At 45.8% G+C, this 21,969-nt stretch overlaps 1 protein-coding gene across 1 annotated transcript in view; it reads right to left on the bottom strand.

The window, feature by feature from the left end:
- Positions 1 to 19,984, bottom strand: part of adgra2 (adhesion G protein-coupled receptor A2) — a 132,669-nt gene extending 112,685 nt beyond the window's left edge. The window contains exon 1 of the mRNA XM_080217040.1: positions 19,366 to 19,984. Coding sequence (XP_080073166.1) covers positions 19,366 to 19,574 — 209 coding nt within the window. The 5' untranslated portion in view covers positions 19,575 to 19,984. The remainder of the gene's footprint in view (positions 1 to 19,365) is intronic.
- Positions 19,985 to 21,969: the final 1,985 nt, after the last annotated feature.

The following is a 21,969-nucleotide window of genomic DNA, read 5'->3' as shown; positions in this document are numbered from 1 at the left end:
CTTTGGCTCAACGTATCCATGCCACCTTTTTTTTAAAACCCCAAAGCTAGTCCAATTGCCCGCATTTGGCCCATATCCGTCTTTACCCATCTTACCCATGTAACTATATCAATGCTTTTTAAAACACAACATTGTACCTGCCTGTATTACTCCATCTGGCAGCTTGTTCCAGACACTCACCACGCTCTGTGTGAAAAAATTGCCCCTCTGGACACTTTTGTATCTATCCCCTCTCACCTTAAATCTATGCCCTCTTGTTTTAGACTCCCCTACCTTTGGGAAAAGATATTGACTATCTATCTTGTCTCTGCCCCTCATTATTTTACAGACCTCAATAAGATCACCCCTCAGCCTTCTATGTTCCAGAGAGAAAAGTCCCAGTCTATCCAGCCTCTCCTTATAACTCAATCCATCAAGTCCCGGTAGCATCCCAGTAAATCTTTTCTGCACTCTTTCCAGTTTAATAACATACTTTCTATAATAGGGTGACCAGAACTGTACACAGTATTCCAAGTATGGCCTGACCAATGTCTTGTACAATTTCAACAAAACATCCCAACTCCTGTATTCAATGTTCTGACCGATGAAACCAAGCATGCCGAATGCCTTCTTCACCACTCTGTCCACCTGTGACTCCACTTTCAAGGAGCTATGAACATGTACCCCAAGATCTCTTTGTTCTGTAACTCTCCCCAACTCTCACCATACCATTAACTGAGTAAGTCCTGCCCTGGTTCAATCTACCAAAATGCATCACACAGAATCATAGAACCCTAAGTGCAGAAAGAGCCCCTTCAGCCCATCGAGTCTGCACCGACCACAATCCCACCCAGGCCCTACCCCCATATCCCTACATATTATACCCACTAATCCCTCTCACCTACGCATCCCTGGACACTCAGGGGCAGCTTCTTAGCATGGCCAATCAACTTAACCCGCACATCTTTGCCTCGCATTTATCTGAATTAACTAGAGCTCAAACTTAGATGAAGGCCTCTCACACCAGGAATCCCATATGTGAAAAATCTCTCACACAAGGGATCTCTAACCTGGATGATGAAGTTACCTCAGTTGTTTCCTCATTGGTGTAGAATTTCTAAACCAGGGCACATTTCAAAGTGCACACTGTGTCTATAATTTTATACATTGCTCATAAACACATCAGTGTTATCACCTCAATTGAAAAATTCTAATACCTGTTTTCAAAGCCATTCATGACCTTGGCTCTTTGTCTCTCTGTCATCTCCTCCAGCCCTGTTACTCTCTGAGACTCTGAAATTCTGCTCTTTTCCACAACCCACAACTGGCAGCCATGTCCTCAGCTGTCTGGGTCCTAAACTTTAAAATTCGCACTCCCCACTTCTCTTTTCTCTGTCAAGATGTTCTTTCAACCTATCTTATCTCTCTAATCTCTAAAACTAACCTCTCCTTCCTCGCCCATCCTGATGTCTACTCCCTCGCCCGTCCCAACATCTCCTCCCTCGCCCGTCCCAATGCCTGCTCCGTCGCCATCCCAAAATCTCCTCCCTCGCCTGTGCCAATGTCTGCTCCCTCGCCCAACCCAATATCTCCTTCCCCCCCATCCAGATGATACAAAACTTGGGGGAGTAACTTAGTGAGGAGGATTGTCAGAGGATACGCGAGGATATAAATCGGCTGGAGACCTGGACCGAAAGATGGCAGATGGAATTTAACCCGGACAAATGTGAGGTAATGCAATTTGGAAGGTTTACTGCAGAAGGAAAGTATGCAGTAAATGGTACAGTCCTTCGAAATATTAGCATACAGAGGGATCTAGGCGTGCGCATCCGTGAAGGTGGTAACTCAGGTGGACAAGGTGGTCAGGAATGCGTAAGGCAGGCTGGCCTTCATCAGTTGGGACACTGAGTATAGGAATTGGAAAATCATGTTACAGCTGTTTAAGACTTTGGTGAGGCTGCATTTGGAGTATCATGTACAATTCTGGTCACCACACTACCGAAAGGACGTTGATGCATTGGAAAGGGTGCAGAAGAGATTTCCTAGGATGGAGCCTGGTTTGGAGGATATGGGCAATGAAGAAAGGCTGAATAAACTTGGATTGTTTTCATTGGAGTGTCGAAGGATGAGTAGAGGGGCGCCTGATAGAGGTTTACAAGATTATGACAGGCTTGGATAGAGTGGATCATCAGATTCTTTTTCCCAGAACGGAAGGGTCAACCACTCAGGGTCATAGGTTGAGAGTCAAAGGGGGAAAGTTTAAAAAACATGTAAGGGGCAAGTTTTTCACACAGAGCATGATGAATGCCTGGAACACACTGCCAGAGGAGATTCTTTAACAACGTTCAAGAGGCATCGGGACAGATACAGGAATAGGCAGGGAATAGAGGGATATGGAACACACTGAGGCAAGAAAATATTAAAGAGTGTGTCGGTACAGACTTGGTGGGCCGAAGGGCCTGTTCTGTGCTGAACTGTTCTTTATTCTCTTTGTTCTTTGTCGCAATGTCTCCTTATGCAGGCTGGAGTCATATTGCTTCTAATCAAGATCCTGTGAATGTTCTGGGACATTTACCAATTTAATCGGTGCTGTAAATGGGAGTTGTTTTTATTGGGAGCATGGTAATTATGTCCCTCCTGCCAGCGCAGAGTAGTTACAGCGTGACGGGTTTACAGAGGGAGCTTCTGTTCCAAATATGGGCTTGGGCCTTCCAGCAGAACAAGCTGACAAGGCCACACCAGCTACTTGACACATCCCAGCGCTAAGACTTGTTTTGCAGACTGTGGGATCTTTCTATGCACACTGATGCCTGCCCCACTTGCCCGGAGGACAATATTTGGCTGTGCGTCTGGGCAAAGCTTTTGTTGTCACGCTGTGACCAATGCACCCACATCTTCCAAAGCAGCTGGTGCACCCCCTGAACCCTGCTCAGAAAAAGAGGGGGGCCCCCCCGCCAAGGCAAGCTCCACACTCCAGCTCTCAGCATTACAATCTGTTCGTGCTCTGCCTGCCATCTAACATGGAACAAGCTGTGTGATGTCTTTCTGTAGACTGAGGCTCTTCAATTTGTGTAAACAGGAAACGGTCGCTTTGCCAAGTCAATTATTTTTACTGCAGTGTAGCTTGCACAGCCTGCCTTCTGAGACATACACCCAGGTACAGACAACGAATAAAAACCATGGAAATTTACAGGATTGCTGGACTATGGTTCAGAGCTACAAACGACATTCAGCACAATCCCCAAGTCTGTGTGCCACACTCCCTATATTACCACCTCTCCCATCAAGAGTGAGTTACAGGCTGGGATCTCAGCAAGGGGTTTCAGGATGTTAGTAAATTTGTCAATAGATTAATGGCTACCCAGGAGTGAGTGACAGGCTGGAATCTAAACCGTACTTGTTCCACCAACAACCCAGGGTATCAAGAAATTCGTTTGCGCTGTCTCCTAATTTGGAGAGATCATTTTAAGCTAACAACCTCCTTCTCACTTTGCCCATGTATCCTATCACATACATGATTAGGAAAACTCTTATGGATTCTTCCATGGGATGTGGGTGTCACTGACCAGGTCAGCATTTATTACCCATCCCTTGTTGCCCTTGAGAAGGTGGTGGTGAGCTGCCTTCTTGAACTGCTGCAGTCCATGTTGTGTAGATATACCCACAGTGCTGTCAGAGAGCGAGTTCCAGGATTTTGGCCCAGTGACAGTGAACACACATCCGATACATTTCCAAATCAGGATGGTGAGTGACTTGGAAAGGTGTTCCCATGTACCTGTTGCCCTTGTCCTTCCAGATTCAGAGGTCACAGATTTGGAAGATGCTGATAAAGTAACCTTGGTGAGTTGTTGCAGTGCATGTTGTGGACTGTACACACTGTGCACTGGTGGTGGAGGGAGTGAATGTTTGTGGAAGGGGGAGGAATCAGGATGGCTGCTTTGTCCTGGATAATGACGAGCTTCTCGAGAGAGCTGCACTCCTGCAGGACAACCAGATAGTCAACTCTCTCCTTTCCAATGTCGATATTTGTTGTCAATAATAGAGTAACACAGCTTCACACAAGGTGTGAAGAATTGGCATTAACATCCAAAACAGAATTGGAAATAGATGAAAAATTCAAACCTTGCACACTATGAGATAAAATGAATGGTTTCAAACAGCCAGCACAGGCTCAATGGGCCGAATGGCCTCCAGGTATGCTATCTCATTCTTTCATTCCTAAACAGGAGGTCTCAAAGTGAATCACAGCACGGTGTTAGCACTGCTGCCTCACAGTGCCAGAGATTCGGGATCAATTCCCGACTTGGGTCACTGTCTGAGTGGAGTCTGCGTGTCTGTGTGGGTTTCCTCCAGGAGCTCCAGTTTCCTCCACAGTCTGAAAGATGTGCAGGCAGGTGGATTGGCCATGCCAAACTGCCCATCATTTGTCAGGGGACTGACAGAGTAAATACGGAGGGTGATGGAGATAGGGTCTGGGTGGAGTTGTTAGTGCAGGCTCGATGGGCCAAATGGCCTCCTGCTGCACTGTAGGATTCTAAGACACACTTTCCTGCGGCAGAGATATTTGTACAGAGCAAGATTCCAACAGGCTGGATGACGGGTTTATCTTTCAGTGAGGTTAACCTAGGGAAAGATATTCAGAGATATACCTTTCTCTGAAGACCTCTTTCACAGTGTGATGGGATCAGAGGGTGACACAGCCAAAGGACAGCAGGCTGACCTCTTGAAGACATTTAAAATGACGAGAGATCTGCACAGATCAGCAAGAGGAAGCCATCTGCACTCAGGAAGCAATCAGATACAAGAGACGTTTATAGAATGGTAGAAGTTGATAAAATTATGAGGGGTAGAGATGGGGTAAAGAGTTGGAAGTTTTTTCCCAGGGCAGAAATGACAACTACAAGGGGCACAAGTTCAAGCTAAGTGGGGAAAGGTTCAGTGGAAATGTGTGGGGAAGTTTTTTTTACACACAGTGTGGTGGGGGCCTGGAATGCATTGCTAAGTGAGGTGGTTAAGGCAGATACGTTAGCCACATTTAAGACTCATCTTGATAGGCATCTGAACAGGTGGGGAACAGAGGGATTTCGGCAGTTGGACAACGTGATCAACACAACCTTGGTGGGCTAAAGGGCCAATTCCTGATCTGTACTGTTCCTTGTTCTTGTTCTTTGAGAGGGTGCAGATTTAAAGTAATTGACAAAAGAGGCAATGGCTGAGAGTGTGGCGGAGGCAGGTTCAACTGGAGCATTCAAGAGAGGATTGGAATGTTTTCTGAAAGGGAATGGCACGAGTCCCTCATTCAGGGAGCTGGGGCAGCCACAATGGGACAAACGGTGTGGGAATTCTGGTCTCTGAGAATGCAGCACTCCCTCAGTACTGCCCAGGGGAAATGTCAGCTTGGAGTTTGTTCTCAAAGCTCTGGGGTGAAGTTTAAATCCTGAATCTCCTGCCTCTGAGGTTACAGTGACTGAATCGCGAGTGAATCAGCTCCCAGTGCAGCGACACAGAACTCTGCATGCCTCTCTGACATTCTTGCTCTTTTCATCTATTTTAGATTGTGAAGCGGGCAATCTCACACTCAGGCATTGAATCTATTTGTGTGGTCACGTCACCAGCAGTGAACGTAATGTCTGTGTGTAAACAAGTGCAAGCAAATCCTGCTCAAACTCAGTCGACAAACAAGCGTCCTGCTTTCTGCAGAGGATGTCTCCAGGGAAAGAACAGGATGAAGAGGATGATGGGCCGAATGGACTCTGTGATTCCATTGGTACATTTACCTTGCCCCCTCGATGGCCAGGCACGTCTCGTCCGACAGTAGTGAACGCTTGCATGGGTACAACACAAAGCAGAGAAATGTGTGACATGACTTTTTGGTTCGGGTGCATTGACCCGAACAGGTGCGGGAGTGTGGCGACTAGGGGAATTTCACAGTAACTTCATTGCAGTGTTAATGTAAGCCTTATTTGTGACACTAATAAACAAACTTTACTTGTTTTTTCACTCACATCACAAGCCCAGAAGCCTACCTTCCCTGTTCCAACTGTACTAAGATTAGGGACATGAGGAACCAGAGGCTTCTATCACACAGAGACGAGTGGTTATATAATTTCAGGGACACCTAGTGTGGGGAAATACATCATGAAGTACAATGGCCGGTCTGGAACCGGAACCCACGACCTTGCTGCTATTCTGCGTCACACTCGAGAGACAGTTAGCCAACAGAGTAAACTGCACCCAGGGTGGAGAGTTAGCACAGAGAGAATGTCTCTCACATTCCTCCTGCCCCGTGGAGCCAGGGAAACTTAACAGCTGCCCTCTGGATTCAACTCCTCCAGTGCCAGTTATTTCCCACAGGAATCAAGGTAATACACTTCCCTCTCTAGACACGTGAACACAGAAACCAATGACTATGGACTGCTGCACCGTCAGAGGGTCAGTACTGAGGGAGTGCCGCACTGTCAGAAGGTCAGTGCCGAGGGAGTGCCGCACTGTCAGAGGGTCAGTGCTGAGGGAGTGTCGCACTGTCAGAGGGACAGTGCTGAGGGAGTGCCGCACTGTCAGAGGGTCAGTACTGAGGGAGTGCCGCACTGTCAGAGGGTCAGTCCTGAGGGAGTGCTGCACTGTCAGAGGGTCAGTCCTGAGGGAGTGCTGCACTGTCAGAGGTACAGTACTAAGGGAGTGCCGCACTGTCAGAGGGTCAGTACTGAGGGAGTGCCGCACTGTCAGAGGGTCAGTACTGAGGGAGCACCGCACTGTCAGAGGGTCAGTACTAAGGGAGTGCCGCACTGTCAGAGGGTCAGTACTGAGGGAGTGCCGCACTGTCAGAGGGTCAGTACTGAGGGAGCACCGCACTGTCAGAGTGTCAGTACTGAGGGAGTGCCGCACTGTCAGAGTGTCAGTACTGAGGGAGCACCGCATTGTCAGAGTGTCAGTACTGAGGGAGCACCGCATTGTCAGAGGGTCAGGGCTGAGGGAGCGCCGCACTGTCAGAGGGTCAGGGCTGAGGGAGTGCTGCACTGTCAGAGGGTCAGTACTGAGGGAGTGCCACACTGTCAGAGGGTCAGTGCTGAGTGAGTGCCGCACTGTCAGAGGGTCAGGGCTGAGGGAGTGCTGCACTGTCAGAGGGTCAGTACTGAGGGAGTGCCGCACTGTCAGAGGGTCAGTGCTGAGAGAGCACCGCACTGTCAGAAGGTCAGTACTGAGGGAGTGCCGCACTGTCAGAGGGTCAGTGCTGGGGGCAGTGAAGTGTGGGAGGTGGCATCTTTTCGGTGAGACATTAACTGAGTGTGATTCAGTCTGGCTCACTGCCTGTACACTGGCCAACGTTTATCTCACAATTTGCTGGTTGTTATCACGCTCTGCTTGGGGGAACTTGCTGCTCACAAATTGTGACAACACTTGCCAGGTTGTTCCCGAGTTGTGTCTCATTGTGAGAATGAGACAGTCAGTAGGGGAATGCAAACCCTTTCTTAAGTGCAGACCAATCCTTGACTCACTCTTATCAATGTTACAAACTCAGCAATGATTCAGCATTCCTGCCTCACATTCAGTCAGATTCTTCTGCTTGGAGAAAGACACAAGCAAGTTACCACTTCCCTCCTAATAATTGCTGCTCCAGAATATGTTTGTGTTTTATTGGAACATTTGAACTGCACAGTGACTGGAAATTCTCAACATTTAGATTTCAGTGGGGTGACTCAGAGAGACAAGAGATAAATAAAAGCATTCCTTCGCATTTCTTTCTAGATGCTGCTGATTGCTTCATGGGATATCTTTTTCCCTTTCTCACTGAAGGCTGAATAATGTGTTTCTCCACAGAGACCCATATTAACACCAAACCAGGGTGATCAGAGAATGTGCAGAGTTACAGAGATATTCCTCTTATTTAACATCACCAACAGTCAGAATTCAAGGAGGAAGCAACAAGGATAGATCTCTGAACTCAAACAACAGGATACTAAGTTTAAATTTATTTATTAGTGTCACAGGTAGGCTTGCATCAACACTGTAACAAGTCACTGTGAAAATCCCCTGGTGGCCAAACTCCAGTGCCTGTTCGGGGACACAGACGGAGAATTTAGCACGGCCAATGCACCCTAACCAGCACGTCTTTCAGACTGTGGGAGGAAACCCATGGGTAGAAGGTGCAAACTCCACACTGTGACCCAAGCTGGGAACTGAACCCGGGTCCCTGACGCTGTGAGGCAGCTGTGCTAACCACTGTGCTATCGTGCCGTCTCATCACGCCTGAGCCAGGTCTGTAAGAAGGACTGGATTCCTCCCATTCTCCAGCATGGTTTCCTCATCACTGTGAAAATGGGATTTATTGGATTTGAAAATGGTGATTGTGTGCGTGCTTCCCTGAGTGGCAGCAGATTTCAGATTAGAACAACTCACTCCGTGAACACTCTGCCTGTCCTGCAGTCTGTGCCCTCTGCTTTATGCCCTCCAGACTGTTTATGATTAAGGATGGGGGGGGCTCTGTTACACCTCCAGCACAGTGGTGTACACAGCACCAGCACTCTGTTTCACCACCAGCAATCAGACACCCTGGACGAGTCATCTGCAAACACGAGTTCAAATCCCTGCCTGGCAGCAAACATTTTGAAAGTTAGTTCATTGAATGAGGCAGAATTAAAAAGTTAACTGCTTTGAACACCCTGAAGCAATCTGTCTCAACCCTTCTCCGAGTGAAGGAGAAAACCCCATCTTGTCTCATTCTTGGGACTGTTCTGGCAAATCTCTCTGCTCCCGCTCCACTGCCTTCCTGAAGTCTGCTACCCAGATGCTGACCCTCCCCAACCAATGGAAATAGTCTCAAGTTGTCACCACATTCCTTCAGTGCTGGAAATATCGGCAATGACATTGTGGAGAATGCCAGTGCTTTCGTATGGAGAACTCCTGCCTGAGAGGCTTACGCTCACACCCGTGGCCCACCTTCACCCTCCGCGTTAACCCGACCTGGTTTAAACAGAGCTGACAGCCACAAACACAAAGTCTGCTTTCAACATCAAGATTACAATCGATCTGTCAACAGCTGATCAGCAGACTGGGCAGGGAGAGAGAGCGAGGAGGATTGGAATTACTGTCAGCTGCTGTCAGCCACAAATAGCTTAGTGGGCCATCAAAACCCCATCCCCATTCACAACAGTCACACAGGAACAGGAGGAGGCCTTTCAGCCCCTCTACAGCCTATTACACAGGGACAGGAGGAGGCCCCAGTCAGCTCCTCTCCAGCCAGTTACACAGGAATGGGAGGAGGCCCCATTCTGCCCCTATTAAACACAAACTCCCAGAACAATATCTAATAAACACAAACTCCCACAACAATATCTAATAAACACAAACTCCCAGAACACTATCTAATAAACACAAACTCCCACAACAATATCTAATAAACACAAACTCCCAGAACAATATCTAATAAACACAAACTCCCACAACAATATCTAATAAACACAAACTCCCACAACAATATCTAATAAACACAAACTCCCAGAACAATATCTAATAAACACAAACTCCCAGAACAATATCTAATAAACACAAACTCCCAGAACAATATCTAATAAACACAAACTCCCAGAACAATATCTAATAAACACAAACTCCCAGAACAATATCTAATAAACACAAACTCCCAGAACAATATCTAATAAACACAAACTCCCAGAACAATATCTAATAAACACAAACTCCCAGAACAATATCTATTACACACAAACTCCCAGAACAATATCCATCAAACACAAATTCCCAAAACCAATATAAAACACAATGTGCATGAGACTGTCAGAGAATCTGCTGTTAGTGATGCTGGATGGGACAGATATATTGGGGATTAGCTTCATAGCTAGAGGGATGGAGTTTAAAAACAGCGAGGTTATGTTGCAGCTGTATAAGGTGCTGGTGAAGCTACACCTGGAGTCCTGTGTTCCGTTTTGGTCTCCTTACTTGAGAAACTGGCACTGCAGGGATGCAGAGGAGATTCACTGGGTTGATTCTGGAGTTGAGAGGGTTGGCTTATGAGGAGAGACTGAGTCGAATGGGGCTATACTCATTGGAATTCAGAAGAATGAGGGGAGGTCTTATGGAGACATATAAGATTATGAAGGAAATAGAAAAGACAGAAGCAGGGAAGTTGTTTCCACTGGTGGGTGAAACTAGAACTAGGGGGGCATGGCCTCAAAATAAGGGGAAACAGATTTAGGACTGAGTTGAGGAGGAACTGCTTCACACAAAGGGTTGTGAATCTGTGGAATTCCCTACCCAGTGAAGCAGTTGAGGCTCCCTCATTGAATGTTTTTAAGGCAAGGATAGATAAATTTTTGAACAGTAAAGGAATTAAGGGTTATGGTGAGCGGGCCGGTAAGTGGAGCTGAGTCCACAAAAAGATCAGCCATGAGTGCCCCCTACCCCCCTCCCACCCAACTCATCCATTTGGATCTTTTGTTTCAATTCACAGAGTCATAGAGATTTACAGCATGGAAACAGGCCTTTCGGCCCAACTTGTCCATGCTGCCTCGTTTTTATCACGAAGCTAGTCCCAGTTGCCTGCATTTGTCCCATATCATTCTGTACCCATCCTACCCATTTAACTGTCCAAATGCTTTTTAAAAGACAGAATTGTACCCGCCTCTACTGCTACCTCTGGCAGCTTGTTCCAAAGACTTACCATCCTCTGTGAAAAAATTGCCCCTCTGGACCCATTTGTATCTCTTCCCTCTCACCTTAAATCTATGCATTCTAGTTTTCGACTCCCCTGCCTTTGTGAAAAGATATTGACGATCGAGCTGATCTGTGCCCATCATTATTTTATAGACCTCTATACAATCATCCCAAAGCCTCCTACGCTCCAGGGAAAAAAATTCCCAGCCTATCCAGCTTCTCAGCCATGAACCAATAGTCACGGGTGAGATGCCTGAAGATTGAGGGTGGCAAATGTTGTGCCTTTGTTGCTGCAGGGAAAAGCCTGGGAACTACAGGCCAGTGACCCTCACGTCTGTGGTGGGTAAATTGTTGGAAGGTACTTTGACGTACAGGATCTACAGACACTTAGAGACACAAGGACTCATTAGGGACACTGAGCATGGCTTTGTGAGTGGAAAATCATGTCTCACAAATTTAACTGAGTTTTTTGAAGGGGTAACCAAGAAGGTGGATGAGGGCAGTGCAGTTGATGTTGTCTACATGGACTTTAGCAAGGCCTTTGACAAGGTACTGCATGGCAGGTTGTTGCATAAAGTTAAATCTCACGAGATCCAGGGTGAGGTATGTAAATGGGTACAAAATTGGCTTCTTGACAGAAGCCAGAGGTGTTTTTTCAAACTGGAGGCCTGTGACCAGTGGTGTGCCTCAGGGATCAGTGCTGGGCCCACTATGATTTGTCATTTATATTAATGATTTGGAGAAGAATATGGGAGACACACTTAGCAAGTTTGCAAATGACACCAAGATTGGTGGCATAATGGACAGTGAAGAAAGTTATCTCCAATTGCAACGGGATCTTGATCAATTGGGCCAGTGGGCTGACAAATGGCAGATGGAGGTTAATTTAGGCAAGTATGAGGTGATGCATTTTGGTCGATAGAACCAGGACAGAACTTCCTCAGTTAATGGTACGTCACTGGGGAGAGTTATAAAACAAAGAGATCTAGAGCTACAGGTTCATGGCTCCTTGAAAGTGGAGTCACAGGTGGACAGAGAAGGCATTCAGTATACTTGGTTTCATTGGTCAGAACACTGAATACAGAAGTTGGGACGTCTTGTTGAAGTTGTACAAGGCATTGGTAAGGCCACACTTGGAATACTGTGTGCAATTCTGGTCACCCTATTATAGAAAGGATATTATTAAAGTAGAAAGAGTGCAGGAAAGATTTACTAGGATGCTACCGGGACTTGATGGATTGAGTTATAATGAGAGGCTGGATAGACTGGGACTTTTTTGTCTGCAGCATAGCAGGCTGAGGGCTGATCTTATGGAGGTTTATAAAATAATGAGGGGCATTGACAAGGTAGATAATCAATATCTTTTCCCAAAGATAGGGGAGTCTAAAGCTAGAGGGCATAGATTTAAGGTGAGGGGGGAGAGATACCAAAGTGTTCAGAGGGGCAATTTTTTCACACAGAGGGTGGTGAGTGTCTGGAACAAGCTGCCAGAGGTAGTAGTACAGGTGGATACAATTTTATCTTTTAAAAAGCATTTAGATAGTTACATGGGACGATGGATATAGAGGCCAAATGCTGTCAAGGGCAGCATGAACAAGGTGGGCCAAAGGGCCTAGTTCCAAGCTGTAAACTCCAGTTTGAATAACAACTCTTTACAACTTCCCTCTGTCTTCTGTCATCAAGCCAATTTTGTATCCATTTGGCTACCTCACCCTGGACCCCCTGATGCAACAACCTACCATGCAGTACCTTGTCAAAGGCCTTGCTAAATACCATATAAACAAATCAACTGCACTCCCCTTATCTAAGAAATCTCTCAGGTGATGAAGGAGCAGCGCTCCAAAAGCTTATGCTAGCAAATAAACCTGCTGGACTTTAACCTGGTGTTGTGAAATTTCTTACTGTGCTTACCCCTGTCCAACGCCAGCATCTCCACATCTTATCTACCTTCTTGGCTACCCCTTAAAAAAAACTCAACCAAATTTTTGAGACATGATTTTCCACTCACAAAGCCATGCTGACTGTCCCTAATCAGTCCTTGCCTCTCCAAATGCAGAGTCGAAATGTAGATCCTGGGGTCTCTCAGAATACCTTCTAACAAAAGGACAGCACGGTGGCACAGTGGTGAGCACTGCTGCCTCACAGCGCCAGGTCCCAGGTTCAGTTCCCAGCTTGGGTCACTCTGTGTGGAGTTTGTACATTCTCCCCATGTCTGCATGGATTTCCTCCAGGTGCTCAGGTTTCCTCTGACATCCAACATTATGAAGTGCTTCGAAAGGTTAGCCACGGCCCGAATCAATTCCAGCCTCCTAGACTACTCGATTCCACTATAGTTTATCTACCACTGCACAGCAGACGCCATTTCCCTGGCCCTGGACCCAACCCTGGAACACATGGATAACAAGGACACATATGTCAGACTCCTATTTATTGACTACAGATCAGCTTTCAACACTATTATTCCCAAGAAACTCATCTCCAAACTCCATGGCCTGGGCCTTGGCACCTCCCTCTGCGACTCGATCCTGAACTTCCTAACTCACAGAGCACAATCAGTAAGGATAGGCAACAACACCTCCTCCACGATCATCCTCAACATCAGTGCCCCACGAGGCTGTGTTCTCAGCTTATACTCCTTATACACCCATGACTGTGCGGCCAAACTCCCCTCCAATTCGATTTTCAAGTTTGCTGATGACACCACCACAATGGGACAGATCTCAAACAATGACGAGACTGAGTACAGGAATGAGATAGAGAATCTGATGAACCAGTGTAGCGACAATAATCTCTCCCTCAATGTCAACAAAATAAAGGGGATTGTCATCGACTTCAGGAATCGTCGAGGAGAACATGCCCCTGTCCACATAAACTAATATGACAGGGGGATGGGATCGTATGTAAGGAGTCCGAGAAGGAGGGAGCAAGGACAAAATGTGAGGAGAAGGTCCCAACGACATCAAAAATCAGGAAAATGTTAAAAGGAAGAACTCAGGAGATGTTATTAATGGAAGTGTTAGAATTCAAAAAGAAGGTAGAAAAACTAGCACAAGGGCACTTTATCTGAATGCCCGTCACATTCAAAACAAGGTAAATGAGTTGATAGCACAAATCATTGCAAACGAGTATGATTTGGTGGCCATTTCATAGACATGGTTGCAGGATAAGATCATGACTGGGAGTTGAATATCCAAGGTATCAACTGTTCGGAGGGACTGACAGGAGGATGAGGGAGGTGGTGTCGCTCTGAGATTCAAGGATGCTATCAGGGCAGTAGTGAGGGATGATATCGGTTCTATGGAAAAAACGGTTGAATCCATTTGGGTGGAAATCAGAAACAGTAAGGAGAAAAAGTCACTAATAGGCGTAGCCTCTAGCCACCAAATAATAACATCATGGTGGGACAAGAAATAAACACATGTAAAAATGGTACAGCAATTATCATGGGTGATTTTAATCTACATATCAGTTGGTCAAACCAGGTCGGTCAAGGCAGCCTTGAGGAGGAGTGTGTAGAATGTATCTGCGATAGCTTCCTTGAACAGTATGTAATGGAGCCTATGAGGGAGCAAGCTATCCCAGATCTGTTCCTGTGTAATGAGACAGGAATAATTAATGATCTTACAGTTACGGATCCTCTTGGAAGAAGCGATCACAGTATGTTGAATTTCAAATACAGATGGAGCGTGAGAAGGTAAAATCCAATACCAGTGTCTTGTGCTTAAACAAAGAAGATTACAATAGAATGAGGGAGGCATTGGCAAAGGTTGACTGGGAGCAAAAACTTTATGGTGGGACAATTGAGGAACAGTGGAGGACTTTCAAAATGATCCTTCACGGTGCTCAGGAAGTGATAAGGAAGGACTGTAGAAAAAGAGATAATCAACCATGGATATCTAAGGAAATAAAGGAAGGTATCAAATTGAAAGAAAATGCATACAAAGTGGCAAAGATTAGTGGGAACCTCGAAGATTGGGAAATCTTTAAAGGTCAGCAGAAAGCCACGAAAAAAGCTATCAAGAAAAGTAAGATGGACTATGAGAGTAAACTCGCTCAGGGTATAAAAGAGATAGCAAAGATTTCTACAAATATATAAAACGAAAAAGAGTGGCTAAAGTCAACATTGGTTCTTTAGAGGATGAAAAGGGGCAATGTAATACCTGGAATTGACAGAATGGCTGAGGCATTGAACAGATATTTTGTGCCGTCTTCACAGTGGAAGACACAAATAACATGCCAAAAATTGATGACAGGAAGGCTATGGCAGGTGAGAACTTAGAAACTATCATTATCACAAAAGACGTAGTGTTGGGCAAGTTAATGGGGGCTAAAGGTAGGTAAGTCTCCTGGTCCTGATGGAATGCATCCCAGAGTACTAAAAGAGATGGCAGGAGAAATAGCAAATGCACTAGTGGTAATTTACCACAATTCACTGGACTCTGGGGTGGTTCCCGCAGATTGGAAAACAAGAAATATGACGCCACTGTTTAAAAAAGGAGGTAGACAAAAGGCGGGTAACTATAGGCCGGTTAGCTTAACGACTGTAGGACGGAAAATGCTTGAAACTATCAAGGAAGAAATAGCGAGACATCTGGATATAAATTGTCCCATTGGTAAGACACAGCATGGGTTCACGAAGGGCAGGTCGTGTTTGACTAACTTGATGGAATTCTTTGAGAATATTACATGTGCAGTGGATAATGGGGAACCTGTGGATGTGGTGTATCTGGATTTCCAGAAGACATTTGACAAGGTGCCGTACCAAAGACTGCTACATAAGATAAAGGTGCACAGGGTTATGGGTAATGTATTAGCATGGATAGAGGATTAGTTAACGAAAAGAAAGCAAAGAGTGGGGTAAATGGGTGTTCTTCTGGTTCGCAATAACTGACAAGTGGTGTGCCTCAGGGATCAGTGTTGGGACCGCAATTGTTTACGATTTACATAAATGATTTGGAATTGGGGACCAAGTGTAGTGTGTCAAAATTCACAGATGACACTAAGATGGGTGGCAGAGCAGAGTGTGCAGAGGACGCTGAAATTCTGCAAAGGGATATAGATAGTCTAAGTGAATGGGCGAGGGACTGGCAGATGGAGTACAATGTTGGTAAATGTGAGATCATCCATTTTGGTTGGAATAACAACAAAATGGACTATTATTTAAATGGTAAAAAATTACAGCATGCTGCTGTGCAAAGGGATCTGGGTGTCCTTGTGCAGGAATCTCAAGGAGTTGGTTTGCAAGTGCAGCAGGTAATTAAGAACATAAGAACACAAGAAATAGGAGCAGGAGTAGGCCATCTAGCCCTTCGAGCCTGCCCAAGAAGCCTTAAGAAGGCAAATGGAATTTTATCCTTCATTGTTGGAGGGATGGAGTTTAAAAACAGCGAGGTTATGTTACAGCTGTATAAGGTGCTGGTGAGGCCACACCTGGAGTACTGTGTACAGTTTTGGTCTCCTTACTTGAGAAAGGATATATTGGCACTGAAGGGGGTGCAGAGGAGATTCACTAGGTTGATTCCAGAGCTGAGAGGGTTGACTTATGAGGAGAGACTGAGTAGACTGGGGCGATACTCATTGGAATTCAGAGGAATGAGGGGAAATCTTATGGAAACATACAGGATTATGAAGGGAATAGATAAGATAGAAGCAGGGAAGTTGTTTCCACTGGTGGGTGAAACTAGAACTCGGGGGCATAGCCTCAAAATAAGGGGAAGCAGATTTAGGACTGAGTTGAGGAGGAACTTCTTCACAAAAAGGTTGTGAGTCTGTGGAATTCCCTGCCCACTGAAGTAGTTGACGCTCCCTCATTGAATGTTTTTAAGGCAAGGATAGATAAATTTTTGAACAGTAAAGGAATTAAGGGTTATGGTGAGTGGGCAGCTAAGTGGAGCTGAGTCCACGAATAGATCAGCCATGATCTTAGTGATTGGCGGAGCAGGCTCGAGGCATCAGCTGGCCGACTCCTATTCCTAGTTCTTATGTTCTTATCTGCTTACATCAACGGGAACAAAGTGGAAAGGGTTGAGAGCTTCACATTTTGACATTGTTGGTCCAAATTACCAAAAACCTGTCCTGGTTCCCCACGCTGACACTATAGTTAAGAAAGCCCACCAACGCCTCTACTTTCTCAAAAGACGAAGGAAATTTGGCATGTCAGCTACAACTCTCACCAACTTTTCGACATGCACCATAGAAGGCATTCTTTCTGATTATATCACAGCTAGGAATGGTTCCTGCTCTGCCCAAGACTGCAAGAAACTACCAAGGTTGTGAATGTCGTCCATTCCATCACACAAACCAGCCTCCCATCCACTGACTCTGTCTATACTTCCCGCTGCCTCGGCAAAGCAGCCAGCATCATTAAGGATCCCGCGCACCCCGGACATTCTCTCTCCCACCTTCTTCGGTCAAGAAAAAGATACAAAAGTTTGAGGTCACGTACCAACCAACTCAAGAACAGCTTCTTCCCTGCTGCTGTCGGATATTTGAATGGACTTACCTTGCATTAAGTTGATCTTTCTCTAGACACTAGCTTTGACTGTAACATCACATTCTGCACTCTCTCATTTCCTTCTCTATGAACAGTATGCTTTGCCTGTATGATGTGCAAGAAACAATTCTTGTCACTGTATGCTAATACACGTGACAATAATAAATCAAATCAAATCAAATCCTCCCACAGTCCAAAATTTGCGGGTTAGATTGATTGGCCATGCTAAGTTGCGTCTTAGTGGCCCAGGATGTGCAGGTTCGAGAGACTAGCAAGGTAAATATGTTGGGTTGTGGGATAAGCCCTGGGGTGGGATTGTTCTCAGTGCAGACTTGATGGGCCAAATGATCTCCATCTGTACGTAGGGATTCTATGAACTGACCCATTACAGACGTGAGGCTCACTGGCCTATGGTTCCCAGACTTTTCCCTGCAGCCCTTCTTAAACAAAGGCACAACGTTTGCCACCCTCCACTCTTCATGCACCTCAACTCTGGCTGTCAATGACTCAAATATATCTACTAGGGGACCCACAATTTACTCCCTCGCCTCCCACAAAGTCCTGAGATATCCTTCATCAGGTCCCAGGGATTTATCTACCTTGATGCACTTTAAGACTTCCAGCACCTCCTTCTCTGTAAAACGTACACTCCTCAAGTGTACACTATTTATTTCCCCAAGTTCCCTAACATCCATGCTTTTCTCAACAGTCAATACTGATGAGAAATATTCATTTAGGATCTATCCCTCTCTTGTGGATCTGCACATCTATGACCTTGTTGATCCTTAGGAGGTCTACTCTCTCCCTTGTTACTCTTTTGCCCTTTATGTATTTGTAGAAGCTCTTTGGATTCTCCTTTGCCTCATCTGCCAAAGCAATCTCACGTCCCCTTTCTGCCCTCCTGATTTCTCTCTTAACTCCACTCCTACACCCCCTATACTCTTCAAGTGATTCACTTGATCCCAGCTGCCTCTGCATGTCATGTGCCTCTTTCTTCTTCTTGACCAGGGCCTCAATATCCCAAGTCATCCAGGGTTCTCAACTTCTGGCAGCCTTGCCCTTCACTCTAAAAGCCTCCCACTTACCAGACATCCCTTTGCCTTCCCACAGACTCCCCCAATCAACTTTTGAAAGTTCCTGCCTAACATCATCAAAATTGGCCTTGCCCCAATTTAGAATTGTAACTTTTGGGACAGACCTATCATTCTCCATAGCTATCTTAAAACTAATAGAATTATGATGACTGGTCCCAAAGTGATCCCTCACTCACACTTCTTTCACCTGCCCTTCTTTATTTCCCAAGAGGAAATCAAGTTTTGCCCCTCTCTAGTCGGGCCATCCACATAGTGAATGAGAAATTACTCCTGAATAGACTCAACAAATTTCTCTCCATCCAACCCTCTGGTACTATGGCTGTCCCAGGCAATGTTGCGAAAGTTAAAATCTCCAACTATTATCACCCTATTTTCTGGGAGATACTTGTAATCTCCTTACACATTTGCTCCTAAATTTGCTGATGATTCCTTGGGGCTATTCTGGGATATTTTCTGTTAAAAAAGGTTTTGAATTCTTCATTGATTTAATGCTAGCAGGCTTAATGATTTTGTCAATTTATTGTTAACAGAATGTGTTATTGTCAGGGCGCAGTATTGTCAGGATGCAGTATTATCAGAATGTAACATTGGCGGGATGTAGCATTATCAGAATGTAATATTGTCGGGATGTAGCATTGTCAGGATGTAATATTGTCGGGGTGCAGCACTGTCGGGGTGTAGTATTGGGGTTGAGATAGATGATCATATTGAACACAGGAGGCTCAAAGAGTTAAATCACCTCTTGTTCCAATTTTCCATGTTTCTTATTGAATTTGGATGTGTTTTCTCATATTATTAGTTTTTGCTGTGTTATCTTTGCTATATATTTTGTTATAAATGTGCCTACATTCTGGATTGCTGTGCCCATTATTTAATCGTGCAGAGAATGGATTTGTTTGTTTCTATCAGGCACGTAATTATTTTCTGATTTAATTCGTACTGATTTGATTAGTTCATTTGCAGTTTTATTTGCTTCTTGCAGTCCCGTTAACTGGGAGCTGGCGGCGAGACAGGAAGAGAATGGAAACCGACCAGCCTTCCCCCACCCCTGTCCTTGGAGCAACTCACAGTAACATTTCCTTGAATAAAACACACAGGCAGACACACACAGAGACAAGAAGAGTGACTCACAGATGCACAGTCCTGTTGGGCAGAAGACTGGGCTGCGGGATGTCCACCAGCTCCTGTTTGCTGCACACCACCCTCCTCCGCACCTGAGGGTAAGTGGGTCCCTTCGACCTCTCCTCAATGCAGACACAACTGTTGGTGAGCAGCTCCGAGCAGCAGTGCGTGTGACAGACCAGAGACAGCCACAATCCGAGCCCCAGCCGCAGGAACATGGTGAGATCTTCACAGCAATAACCTTCACATCCTCCAAACTTCCCCGCGAACAAGCAGCGACAGCAGAAAAGTTTGCAAAACTTTCTCTCTCTCAAAAAGTTTCTGGGAGTGGGGAAGGCAATTGCACCATAATTCCTGCTGCCTCCCTCTCAGCTCAGATGTTTGCCTTCAGCTGCCTTTCCTTGAATTAAGGGAATCTCTGTTCCGTTACTCCACATCCTGAAGCAGACAGCTCAAATCCGCTCCCATTCCTTTCACATTCTCGCTTGGGGCTTTTTCCCACATGCCTTTCTCTGCAATTGACATGTATCTTTCTTTCTTTGAACACATTCCAGTCTCGAAGCCGTGGTCAGTCTTTTCAAACAGTCCTTGTAGCCCGGGCTGTAGGGAGTCCAACAACTCCTGTTGTACTGAGCAGCAGCCTGCCTGCTCTGAGCTCCCCTGTCAGTCCCACATCTCACACACACACACACACACACACACACACAGAGAAAGAGAGAGGGGCAGCAGACTCCCTCTGGGTCCTAAAGACAGCTCCTTCCAAACCCGACTCCCTCTCTGTGAAAACTTTACTCTCTTTCCTGGGGCAGTACAGTGGTTAGCACTGCTGCCTCACAGTGCCAGGGATCTGGGTTCGATTCCTGGCTTGGGTCACTGTCTGTGTGGAGTTTGCACATTCTTCCCGTGTCTGTGTGGGTTTCCTCCAGTTTCCCCTCATATTCTGAAAGACATGCTGGTTAGGGTGCATTGACCCGAACAGGCGCTGGACTGTGGTGACTAGGGGAATGTCACAGTAATTTCATTGCAGTGTTAATGTAAGCCTTACTTGTGATTAATAAATATACTTTGGGCAACGAACATGTCAAATCTGGAGTGGAAGGGAAGCTGAACTCGATGCCATGAGAAACACTACTCTCCAAGGCAAGACTGGGGTTAAATTCCAAGGAGAGATTACATAAATGTAAACTCAGGATAGGGAGAAAGACAATGAGCAGCATCGTGGCACAGTGGTTAGCTTTACAGCGCCAGGGACCTGGGTTCAATTCCTGTCTTGGGTCATTGTCTGTGTGGAGTCTGCACATTCTCCCCGTGTCTGTGTGGGTTCCCTCCAGGTGCTCCGATTTCCACCCACAGGCCAAAGATGATGTGGAGTTGCCCGCATTGGATTGGGGTGGGCACAGTAAATAGTCTCACAACACCAGGTTAAAGTCCAACAGGTTTGTTTGGTAGCACCAGCTTTTGGAGCACCATCCCTTCATCATGATACCAAAATAAACCTGTTGGACTTGAACCTGATATTGTGAGACTACTCACTCCAAAGATGTGCAGATTAGGTGGATTGACCCGAAGTATCCTAGAATGGGTAGCTCGATTAGGGGGTAACTAAGCAGGGTTAAAGGGATAGGGCCTGGATAAGATGGTTGGTACAGACTCAATAGGCCCAATGACGTCCTTCGGCGCTGTAAGTATTCTGTGATTTAGGAAAAAACTCCCTACTGATTGGGGAGTCTTGGTGAAGCAGTGAAATGAGGCGATGCTTCTATACAGAGAGGGTAGCACAAACCTGGCATCTGCTGCCACATGAGTTCTTTACCTTAAAATCTGGGAAGCTGGGGAAATGGCATCCAATCACAGATCAGGCATGAACTCAATCAATGGTTCGAAGTGGCCTTTTCAGGCTTTGCTGTTTGAGTTATAAGGAGACGCTGGACAGACTGGGACTTTTTCCTCTGGAGCACAGGGGGCTGAGGGGTGATCTTATAGAGGTCTATAAAATTATGAGGGGCATACATCAGCTAGATAGTCAATATCTTTTCCAAAAGGCAGGGGAGTCTAACACTGGAGAGCACAGGTTCAAAAGTCGTGAATGGATCCCAATCCATCTCACAAACCAGCCTCCCATCCATTGACTCTGTCTACACTTCCTGCTGCCTCAGAAAAGCAGCCAGCATAATTAAGGACTCCACGCACTCCGGACATTCTCTCTTCCACCTTCTTCCATAGGAAAAAGATACATAAGTCTGAGGTCACGTACCAACTGATTCCCTGCTGCTGTCAGGCTTTTGAATGGACCTACCTTGCATTAAGTTGATCTTTCTCTACACCCTTGCTATGACTGTAATACTACATTCTCCACTCTCTCCTTTCCTTTTCTTTGAACAGTATGCTTTGTTGTTACAGTGTGCAAGAAACAATACTTTTCATGATATACTAATACATGTGACAATAATAAATCAAATCAAAAGTGAGAGGAGAGAGATATAAAAGGTCCAAAGGGGCAATTTTTTCACTCAGAGGGTGGTGAGTGTCTGGAACAAGCTGCCAGAGATAGTAGTAGAGGCAGGTACAATTTTGTCTTTTAAAAACCAATTAGGGTAGAACGGGTACAGAGGG

The sequence above is a fragment of the Carcharhinus amblyrhynchos genome, chromosome 34 (assembly GCF_965287045.1).
Source record: "Carcharhinus amblyrhynchos chromosome 34, sCarAmb.v2.hapA, whole genome shotgun sequence".
In the NCBI taxonomy this organism is placed as follows: Eukaryota; Metazoa; Chordata; class Chondrichthyes; order Carcharhiniformes; family Carcharhinidae; genus Carcharhinus; species Carcharhinus amblyrhynchos.
This window is presented reverse-complemented; position numbering and strand designations above follow the sequence as displayed.